We start from the raw sequence: 11947 nt of genomic DNA on the forward strand, positions 1-11947 counted from the left end.
CGATAATATCATGATATTTCCATCGAATTTTCCTTGTTTTTGGACTACCGATATTTTCGATATCATCGATATTTTAGAACTTGGTTTTACCAACGCTCCCGCCACACAAGCCTCGCGCGACACCAACGTTGGTATTTGGTAGAGAATTTTTAGAGTGTCCGTAAGATTAGTGGTAATGATTGTACATGTTTCGAGGACATTAAAAAATTTAAGAAAAACTAATGAAAATGGCTTGAAAACTTTGAGTTTTAACGATAAGGACAAAATAAAGTGTAAAGTGAATAGTACCAGGATTGAATTTTTAGTGTAAAAATGTGGTTTTTCGTTAAAGTAAACAGTACCAGGAGCTTTTCGTTAAAATTCCCAAAAATTTATCTATATTTTGAAACGTTTTATGTCTATTTGACAAAAGAAAGACGTTTTCTGTCTAGAATAAACGACACATCACACATACAGTCGAAGTTCGAAATTTCAATCTAAAATCTCTTTCAACACTTTCTAAGAAAAATATTACATAACTGAGTTTTAATATCATAAGTCAATTTAGTGTTCTAGATATGTTACGCTAAGTTGCTCATACAGATAGTTCTGACAACAATAATTTCATTAATTTCAAGCACAAGTTTACAAAACCCTAGCTTGGGCTAGTTTCATAAATATTATGCCTTTTACATAGAAATTAAACTGTACACTTGATGAATATAAAGAACAAAAAATGATGGTATTTGCCGCAGTGGTAACAAGTTATATACTCTCTCTCTCTATGATGAACAAATATATACACAACCTCCATTTGCACAACATGATGTTGATTGAAGGGGCTGCTTCTATAGCTTCTTCTATATACTTTAACAAATCTGCACCAAAACAAAAGCCACTGAGATGAGAAGAGAACATAAGATGGGGAAATGGAAAGGAAAACATCACGAGAAGCACTTCTGGTACATATGCTTTTGTTAGGCTTTTTAGCTAAAATAGTTTATGAAATTGACATAACCCCTTGCTTTGGTCCCTAAGACTAATCCTTGAGTTTGTTCACTATCATTCATTTTTGTCATTCAATGAAAAATCTTCGTTAAATAATGAGAAAATGACCAAAAACCATCAATTTTTGTTAATTTTGGCCCATTGTTTATGAAATTAAATGTATTTTTGTCATTTTAGTCCTTATTTAACATATATTTTTCACTGGATGACCAAAATAATTTACGGTAGACAAACTTAAGTACCACTTCTATCAGTTTCAAATCTCATGGACCAAAGTGAGTAAGGAGGAGTTATGCCAATCTAATAGACCATTTTGGTTAAGATGTCTTTTTGTTATAAGAGTTTTTTGTTATCTCAAAACGCTGATAACCGTTATAAAAACCCTTCCAAACAAAACCAAAAATTAACTGCTGCAAAATCAAAATTACCTGTAACTAAATGAACCACCCCTAAGATTGGGGTTGGTTTGTGCGAGTTTACTTCACTCTTTCTTCTTTCAGAAGCTTCTGGTACCTAGGGAACCCATTTTTGCAAGCTGAAACCTGCAAACATACCGCAATTTTCACATCAGCATTTGATAAATCATGAACTTTTTTATGCTTAATCATGTTTAATTATGATTAACTGGGGATTAGCAGAAAGCACATGATTTGGGGAAGATTCTCATGGCAGAAAGTAGTTTATTCTGACGTGACAAAATATTTGGCAGCGTTGCTGCATATGGCATGTGGTCAACAATTCGAATATAAAGGAAAAGCTGCCCATCTCTGTATACGGCCACCCATCACGGATTCTTCCTCGAATACAGGACTCAGTGATGTATTTGGCCTTATTCCTTAAAATGATCGATATAACTCTCCACTTTGATTCTTGAAATGAAAAATCGATACAAGTAGTTTTGACTTTGTCCACCGTCATTCATTATGATCATTCCTCGAAAAATCTCCGTTAAAATTGAAGGTATTTTGTCAAATCATTTCCTCCACTTTTTTTTTCATTTAATGAAGATTTTTTATAAAATAACCAAAGAATTGACGGTGGATGGACTCATTAACCACTTCTATCAAGTTTCAATGTCAGGAAACAAAATGGAAGTTATGCCAACCATTTCGTTTAAAAAGCCGATATATTTTGACAATTCACCAATAAAGTTAAAAAAAAATGGAAAGCAGGGATTATGGACAAAGATTAATATTAATATGGTAAGAAGCAAGCATCGTAAACGTTTTCAATGTTGCCTAAAGAAAAATGGAAAATGAATTTCGACCTTCCAGAAGATTAGAAATTTAGAATCCAAAGTATTCAACCCTTTCACGATCAGCAATTAAATTATTGGCCAAAACAAAAAAAAACACCAATTGAATTGAAACTTTCAAGCGAATTTCAATGATAGTGGTTGAACCACAGACATCTCAATTTACTCATATACGCTTATTTACGAACAAGTCACTTAAAAAGCCTATTTTATCAGAAAAAATTCTTAAAACACCGTTTTAAAAAAGAAGAAAACTTTTGATTTTCAAACGTTTCTCATTGATAAGTGGGAGCAAGATTTGCCCTTCTTTTCAGGAAGCAATATTCTAAATTATTCTAACTCGTCGTGAGATGATTTGAACTTGTGTTAAGGAGGCGCTGACACAAACCTAACCAACTAGCTTAACCTTCGTCTGTCATTTGATTTAAGAACTCCATTTCTTCCAATTAAAGTCAAAACTTACAGCCCCAAAACTGACACGATTTCATCTGAGAAAATGGAGATTAGATAAGAGCGAAAGGACTTACAGCTTCAATGTCAATTTTGTACACCCAAAGCTTCCTTCTTTCTCTGCAACTTGTTCTATATGCCACCACAATATGCCCAACGGCCAAAACCAGGGAGCAGACGAACAAAGCAATATCTGTTGCTCTCACATACTCTGCCCTCTCCACACCGGAAGCCCCAAACACGAACGAAGCCTTCAATGAAACAAACACCAGGGACAAAACAGAACACATGGTTGTGATCCCCAAATACGGTCCGTGTGATAGCCTTCGTCCATCACAGAAGCTGTAAACGCCTGCAGATAAAAGAAAAACCCAATTCTAATTAATTTCACCATGATTAGATTAGTCGAAAAACAATCTAATCTACAGGGAGGTGATTCAAACTCGGGAGGTGGCAAAACATGCTATTCTGGCCAGCTAACCTGACTCATGTCTACGATCCTAAAACATAGCTCATGAGAGATGACACACTGACCTCGCCAACTAACCTAACATATGTATCCAATCTAAAAATATATGCTTTTTGGATCAGGATTCCAGAGCAACAAGATCAACTGTTCTGATCAAATGACCTAACTCACGGCTGCAATCTCGAGACTTATGCTTTTCGGCTGCAATCCCGAGACTTATGCTTTTCTCGATTCAAATTTGAGTGCAAAGCGACAGGAGACACTGTTCTGCTGTCATAGCCAGCTAACCTAACTCATTTCTGCAATCCCAATACAAGCGTATTCTGCTGTCCTAGCCATCTAACCTAACTCATTTCTGCAATCCCAATACAAGTGTGATCATTGAACGGCACACCAACTGAAGTAACTCGTATCTTACGGCTGGCCGACTGACCCGACTCACCTAATTTTGTGCTCAGAAAGTGAAAGAAAAACAAGTAGTACGAAAAAAACAAGCAACGAAAGGAGTAAGGATTAAGGCTTACAAAATATGACAGCTGATCTTATGATGGAAATCAACGGAATATCGACGAGGGAAGATCGAAAATCGTAGTTATTGAAATGGGACGACAGCGTTTCAAAAGAAATCAAAGAAGAAGACGAAGAGGCAGAAAGTATAGCCGAAGGAACAAGCGTATCGGCAATCACAAGCAGAATCGGAGCCGAAAACAGCAGCAGAGAAATCAACATAGTAATCAAGAAAAACACAGTCTTAACCCCCCTCAGAACCCTCTTCGATTTCTCTTCCTTCAAAAAACCCATGTCTTAATCTTCGGTTTCGAGTTCTGGTTCTCGAAGAATGATCGGAGGCTCTAGGACTGGTACGAAAGGGAGAAAGAAGGCAATTAAGAAGGGTGGGAACTGGGAAGGGAGGGGAAGGTGCAGTGCAGGCGTGAGGTGTAATGTTTTGACTGGACTCGGTTCTTGGATTTCTTCCTTGGGGGGTTAGTGATGACAATGACTGGGACTTTATACGCGCAAGTTGCCGGTCAAACGGATGAGTCCTCCCTTTCTCGGTATTTTACTCATCACAAGTTAACGGCAATACCTAAATGCCCTAGAACCGACAATCAACGACATATTTTACTTTTTTCGGCAAAACAAACGACATATTTTACTTTTCTATTTTATTTAGAAAGGGTTTGATTGTTCATGCATCGATATTTTCGAGTTCTAAATTGCCTGAACATGCGTAGAAATATGCGAATTACACAATAACTTTGTCACTGATTGCGTGAACGAATTATGATCACCAATAATCATGGGTCAAATCATTCAAGCTTAAGCACATAATAACTTTGTCAAGGATAATCTCTTTACTCGTGTTAATTCTGATAGTTGATGAATCATAGGTTTCAAATCTGGACTTGGGTGCGTGTCTATGCAATAACTTTGTTAAGGACAATTTTCTACATGCATGAATGAATCATAATCGTTGATACCATGTGTTAAATCATCTAGATTTGCATGCATGTCTACGCAATAACTTGATCAAGGACATTAGTCTACATTCGTGAATAAGTATTGATCCTTTAGGCATGATGAGTCTTTAATCATTCAAATTTGTGTGTACGCCTATTTAATAACTCTGTCATAATCTGTCTCACAAGCATACATGATTATTAATGTATTGTAAGTCCTATATAAATCAACGATAAAAAATTAACAATACTCACATAAACGACCAACTGTAACATACTTTTCACTCACAATTTTAAAGTTTATTGCTACAGAGTTTTGGCAAATATCTCGTTTGTGGGTCAATTGACCAGGAATATTTAGGCTGTACGATGTACATGAATCTTATCAAATGGGCAAAAGCTGCTATATTTCTTTTTTTCAAAAATTTGGTTCACTTCACTATTAAAAGAACTGCCAATCAATTGAACCGGGTATAGTGGAACCAACCGATTCGAGACCATGTGGCCACATGGAACAATTCGCCTTTGCGAATCAATTTGTGGGTTTTAAATCAATTTTTGGTTTGTGTATATTTGGGGGCTAAATACTTTACAATTTTCTAATGGCGTGGTGGTTAGATTATTTGGTGGTTGAATTTATAAACCGTTATGGGTCATGCTGATAATTATCCAACTTAATCTGTTCTTTAATCTAATTAAAAAATAATTAATCCAATCTAATCTGTTCTAAAAAGTTGTACAAATTGAGGAATAAAATATGGAATTGTTACGTTGGCATTGGAAACTTTGGTGAATAAATTCAAAATCCATCTGGGAAGATAAGATATCCATCGGCAGCAATCATGCACCTAATCTGTGTGCAGTGAGTAGTTATAAGAGGACCCTATGTGGCCTGGCATGTTGGTGATACTGATGAGATTCCTCATACAACGGCTAGTGAAGTATATACTCAAATGTTATAAGGACGAATCCGTGATATTACTTTTTTTTTACATAATTTTGACACATGTTTTTTGTAAGACTCACTTTGTAATGTACTTCAACGATCCGAACCAACTGTATATCTTTTAGGTCTTTCTCCAAAGATCATGTCTACCAAAAACTATTCAAATCTGAAATCATATGACCGTTAGGTAAAGGGTTCAGAGTTTCTTTACAGTGCTGTATACGTCCATTCTTTTTTTACTACAAATGAATGTCATGATTTTGGACCTGGCTAAGTTTTTGCAAGGGTGATCTATGAATAATATTCTAAAAGATAGACAATTCGGCTTGTTAAAAATACAATACGAAGTGAGCCCCACAAAAACAAAAAAACGAAGATTGTACACTCATCCGTTAGATCGGTTTATTGAGGTTGTGCGGCTGAGATTAAATATGCCATAAAACCTTTTCCTTCTCCATTTTCTCCCTTTCTTTCCTGTTTCTCCTTTCTCTTCCTCGCGAATGAGGCGCAACGCGAAGAGCACAACCAAAGCTTCACTTGAAGCTCTAAGAATCACATGCCATCGCGTCAAACCTTTGCAATTTCAAGTTTGGGAGATTATGTGTGTAATTGGATTCAGTACGGTTGTCTTATCTGATAAGACTAAAACACAAGAGGTCTCTGTATAATTTGTCTTACGAATGACGCCGTCAAATGATTTTGTCCAATTTTTTTCTGTTTAAATGGCGATGCTCTCGTATACAACTTTAATAACGTTACAAGAGTTGTTGATAGAAAAGGATGATATTAATGACCGAATTGTATAAAATCATCTCTTGTAGACGAGCCTATAAATATATGGCCTGCAAAGGCGGACAAGCCACCGAGATTAAGTGAAGTTTTGTCCTCCAGCTGTTTGTAAAGATTCCAGCGTGCCTCTCCGGCAGCTTTGTGTTATGAAACACATTACATATGCCAGGCTATGCCAGCTTTGAGATTTCTTTATCAACCTGATCCAAAATGGGCGTGAGAGCAACCCAACAACTAGACCTGTAAAGGGGTGAGGTTTATTGGGTTTGGATCGGGTTGAACCCGACCCGTTAATTTAAAAACTCTTCCAAACAAGACCTCAGTCATGAGTGCTATTTATAGGTTCTTTTTGTTAACTGGTGTTTCACCGCATGCAGAAAAGTTCTTCCCAATACTTGACGTTGTTTTGGTATTTGAGGTTTGAATTTTTTTTGAGATTTCGGTCAGTTTGATTCATCACATGAAACAACAGGGTGTATCATCAACCAACTATATTTTGCATCAAAACGCAATATGAAAACTAAAACCAAGGCTTAGCTTGTAATGTGGCACAGAAAGTACGCAAAACCTGGAAATTACGAGTTAAAACATTGTTAAAATTCACGATCACATGTAATTATAGTAGAGTTGGATGTTTAGGTGTGTTGAAACGAAGAAAACTTACATACAAACTGTTTCTTACCGTCGTTTCTTAAGTTAGAATTTATGCATGGTGAGGAGGATATGAAACAAGTTGAATGCAAATTTTTCTCCGTTGAAAAAATGTATTTTGTTTTGTGAAAGATATACACTTACATTGTTACATTGTAAATAACTAGAGATTCGTTAATTTAACGTACATTCCAAAGTTAATTCGATAATATTGGACGTTAATAGTTTATACGAACGACAACATAACCATGGCAAAAGAACTCTTGCACTTTTTATCTCGACATCCACTTATCCAGCTGATAGAACATTTCTCGCAAGACCCTTTGGATGCGCGGAATCACGTCCGATTCCACTCCCACGGCGCAGTCGGCTTCCACATGGTCAAAAGAAATCCATATATCTACGTCATTACCTTTTGACATAGATGGGATGGCGATTATATTTACACAGAATATATTATTATATAATCTGTGTATGTGTGAAAACTGTGAAACTTGGATAAGACCAAACCCCTTTTACGTGATAAGGCGAATTAAAATTGAACAAAATCTGTCTTTTGCTTGGAGGACTAAGCAAAAGCAGCCTCAATCTTTATTTTTGTCAAATACGTAAAAAGTTCGTTCAAATTTAATAGAGTAATGTTAGAAAAATCAAAAATTTTAAATCAAATTACAAATTAAATAATATGTCATTAATAAGAAATATGTGTATTAATCAATGTTTAATTAATAATCCAATAAGTAATGTTAGAGAGACTAAATTTGTAGACAAAATTTTAAAAACTAAAGGACATAGAAGTTGATGATTGATTTATTAGTTGCACGTTGATAAACGTGTTAATTCCTATTAGTGACACATCATTTAGTTTGCAAATTTAGTCTCTAAATTTGGTCTCCCTAGCATTACCATAATCTAATTATCTACAACTACATCATTTAGTTTGCAAATTTGATTAAAAAAATTTGATCTACCTAGCATTACTTAATTTAATAAAATTCAAGTCTCTTGGGCATCACATGGTGGTTTAGTAGTTAAAGATGAATTCTAGGTTTGTATTCCACACGGCATATTTTGGTATGATATATTGCACTGATGAATCACATGATGGTAATCGATGAATGTTGAAATGTCTCTTCGAGTCTTCCTTATTTAAAAATAATAATAAATTACTGTGACAAAATCACCGACTAGTCTCTTTTTAAAGAAAAAAAAGTCTTTTGGGTTCGTTGAGAAGAAGGATATATTTAACTTGGTGTCTAATTGGAAGTAGTCAAGTATTACTAGAATTGTGAATGATCAAAATTTGTATTTGGAGCCGCCTTTTGTTAATTATAATTAATGAGTCAAATGTCAGAAAAAATCAAAGGCCGTGATTCTAGAACTACATCATGAGAGGCCCGTGAAAACAGCGTGGTATTGTGACATTTGGTGCTTAATTAAAAGGTTTTTCATATTATTTGCATTTTCAAGTGTTTATGATGTTGAAACTAATGCTAAATTATAAGGTTGTACTAAAATTTTCGCATTATTCTGTATTTAATTTTAGGTTATTTATAATGTTGAACTAATCCTTCCAACTCAATTAGTACACCAACAGTGTTTTTGATATATAATCACATTTTATATATACTAAAACTCAATTTTATAATCACTATTCGTTAACAGTATTTTTGACGAAAATGTTCCTCAACAGTTGGCCATCTCCAGTTTCCTTTTGATGTTGCACAATTGATTTACTATTTTGCCACTAGGTTACTCGTGTTGATCATGGCAGCCGAATTGGGTATGCTTCGAACACGAATTATGGTTCCATTATGACTCCTCTCTCAGAAACCTCGCCTTTACTCTCCCAAAAATTTTAAACTAAGCTTCACAATAGTCTAGCAATAATAAGTTAGTATCGAACCTGTCATTACAAGATTTGAACAAAAAATCTCTCGTTACAAGTGAAGATGAATACAACTTAACTGTAGTACTAATAATAAATTGGTTTTGAAATTGAACCTCAACTGTTTTTACAGTATTAGAGCAAGTTCGGCACATACAAAATTAAACTCTTTATGTAATAGGTCGAGCCACTCTATCCATACTCTATCCATTACGGATTCATTTTGAGATAAAACATCACACGTGAGCGACTCACCTAGGCATTGGTCGAACTTTTTCGTTGTACAATCGAGCTGTTACTTGTTAGTTACATAACCGCTTTTTAACCTTTCCATTGACATTTCATGAAAATGCGTGGGACAACGCATGGAATCCGATTCCAAAAAACTCCGTGGTTAAGCACTATGAAACAAAAGAGGAACTTTCCACCTATAAGATTGGACATTGAATCGTATTGCCACAATTACAATGAACGGGTGAATGAGATTGAGAGAGACAGGACAGATCACAGGATCAACACTGTTCCGCAAGAAATCACAACGCAGGCAATTGCCATGGGATACCGTACAAATTATACCATGAGCAAGAACAGTAAAATTGACTTTGCTAGGTGCCTTGAGATTCTTAGCCAAATCACAATTGTATGGTTCTTTAGGCTTTTTACACTGTGATTATATTCTAAAAACCGCTATGTGCTAGTCGGGCAGCGTTCAGGCGCCTAGTGCTTAGATTTTTAGGATAAATGTCTACTTATACTTAAAAAAAATCTACTTATACTAATAAATTTTTGGGATAATTACATTTATTGTATAATGTATAAATAAATATCTACTTATACTTAAAAAAGTACATATTGTATTGGGATATATAAATTACAAAATTGAATGACATATAGACTATGAAGTATTAGAACATGTTGAAAACATGGGGAACAAGCATATAATGAGTGTACATCCAAGTATTAAACAAGTCTCTTACAATTTATTGAAAGAATAAAATGCCGAATGAAAATTATATATTTTTTGTTCATGTGAGAGTCGCGTCCTAGACAGATGCCTATGCAGGTCTAAATGTCATTTCTTAATTTACAAACGCCTATGGATTGTTCAGGATGGTGGCCAGCCGCCTAAAATTACAGCGCAAACTTTTAAAACACTATATTTAGTGATACAAGTATGTCACATCCCGGCCCGGGACCCCCACCACATCTCAGGCTCAACTTCATCATAGCACGATATTGTCCGCTTTGGGCCACAACCACGCCCTCACGATTTTGTTTTTGGGAACTTCTCAGTGGGTCACCCATCATGGGATTGCTTTCGCGCGAACTCGCTTAACTTCGGAGTTCCAATGGAACCCGAAGCCAGTAAACTCTCAAAATGCCTTGTGCTAGATATGAGAATATACATATAAGGCTTATAGGATCCACTCCCCTGGACGATGTGGAATGTTACAAGTATCAGTCGTGCATAATTTTGTGGCCAAATGTCAATCATTAATTTAAGTGGTTGCGTTAAAAAATCAAACCTACAACGTCACATAGAAAAATTAAATACACATCGTCGTTTTATGTAAATCCTTATCTATTGTGTGTCTCATCCAACAAGCGCCTAGGCCCTATGCAATAATTTTTAGAACAGCATATGTAGTGATACAAGCATCGGTCATTCATAGTTCTGTGGCTGAATGTCAAATCGTTGATTTATGTGGTTGTGTTAAAAAATCAAACATACAACGTCATAGAGAAAAACTGAATACACATCGTTGTTTTATGCAAGTCCTTATCATGTGTGTGTCATCCAACACGTACCAAACTCGGAAATGTGTATAAACACGCAACAGAAAAGGAAGGAAAAGTACAAAGGAACATTGCCTCCCCCTGGAAGGATAAGTGTTGCCCTTCACTTAGTATTGAAGGGAACAAAGATGGGCATGTATTTATGCGCATACGGCGTACAGCACGCGGCATAAATTGATTAATATTAGAAACCGTCTGGAAAGCAAGGTAGGTGATGTGGATGAATTGTCACACAATTTAACTTCTCTTCTTCAAACATTTGTTGTTAATTTATTATGGAAGAGGTCATGGCATTGACACGCATGGGACATGGATTCTGAGCATGGTTATGAACGTGCATGACTCATTGAAATACAATCTCTATAGACTAGCAATTTATAAATAAAAAATACTGGTATTGTGACGTTTTATATCATAATAAATTGTAGTAATAGTCTCTCAAATTTAATCTAATTGGAGAAATGGTACTTCAATTTTAACCCTATTGGAGTAATGATCCTTTAACTTTAACTCAATTGTAGCAATGATCATTTCAACATAACTTATTTAACATAATTTTGACGAAGTTGACTAAAACGAACATAGCTACACGTTTTGATGAGTTAAGGGACAAATGATCATGAAATTTTAGTTGATGGACTATTACTCCAATTAGGCTAAACCTTGAGAGACAATTGCTACAGTTTCTCTTTATGTTAATAGTATGAATACATATGTAAGTTTCTCTTAACATAACATTAAGTAACTGTATACTCGTACAATTAACAAACAATGAAAATGTGTGGCATGCTATGCAATTATATGAACTTTTTGTATTTTTAAAGAGAAATTTGAAAAAATAATCAAAATTTGTAACTATATATAATTATAGTCATATAACTAAAAGTTGATAGAAAAGTATTAATTTATCCTTAAAAATGACGTTTCCTAATTAAAATGAAAATGAAGATCACCTCCTCTATCTACACCTCTAAGCTTTGTCTCCTTCTCTAAAATTAAAGATTAGTTTTCCTTTGTTCTTTGACACTGTCATTTTCCTCTTCTTGGTCGTCAATGTCTACATCCCACCGTGCTCTGCAATTGGCTCGCGTGGTCTCTGTGCTCGAGCCTGTCCATGGGTTCCCTGCCATGAAGAAGAGCTATGAGCAGCTAAAGGGGAGGGTTGGCCTGCTATTGCAAGTGTGTTTTGCTACGTCTGCAAACATAGAGATGAATTCTTCAAATTGACACCGAATTCTAATTGTAATTTTGTTTT

General features: G+C 35.3%; 1 protein-coding gene across 1 annotated transcript; it reads right to left on the reverse strand.

Moving 5' to 3' along the window:
* Positions 1 to 586: 586 nt before the first annotated feature.
* LOC103437252 (uncharacterized) lies at positions 587 to 4144 on the reverse strand. Its single transcript, XM_008375729.4, has 4 exons — positions 3686 to 4144; positions 2770 to 3044; positions 1416 to 1529; positions 587 to 857 (listed from the first exon to the last, which is right to left on the reverse strand). Exons 1-3 carry the CDS (start codon positions 3960 to 3962, stop codon positions 1464 to 1466), a joined length of 618 nt encoding a protein of 205 aa, XP_008373951.1. The 5' UTR covers positions 3963 to 4144; the 3' UTR covers positions 587 to 857; positions 1416 to 1463.
* Positions 4145 to 11947: the final 7803 nt, after the last annotated feature.

This window comes from Malus domestica, chromosome 01, assembly GCF_042453785.1.
Source record: "Malus domestica chromosome 01, GDT2T_hap1".
NCBI classification, from domain to species: domain Eukaryota; kingdom Viridiplantae; phylum Streptophyta; class Magnoliopsida; order Rosales; family Rosaceae; genus Malus; species Malus domestica.

Excerpts from the sequence above, each read along its gene's own strand:
- LOC103437252 (XM_008375729.4), bottom strand. The coding sequence starts at position 3,962 with ATGGGTTTTTTGAAGGAAGAGAAATCGAAGAGGGTTCTGAGGGGGGTT. Across the intron at positions 3,045-3,685 it reads AAGATCAGCTGTCATATTTT|GCGTTTACAGCTTCTGTGAT; the intron begins GTAAGCCTTAAT and ends TTTTATCTGCAG. Across the intron at positions 1,530-2,769 it reads ACAAAATTGACATTGAAGCT|GTTTCAGCTTGCAAAAATGG; the intron begins GTAAGTCCTTTC and ends GTATGTTTGCAG.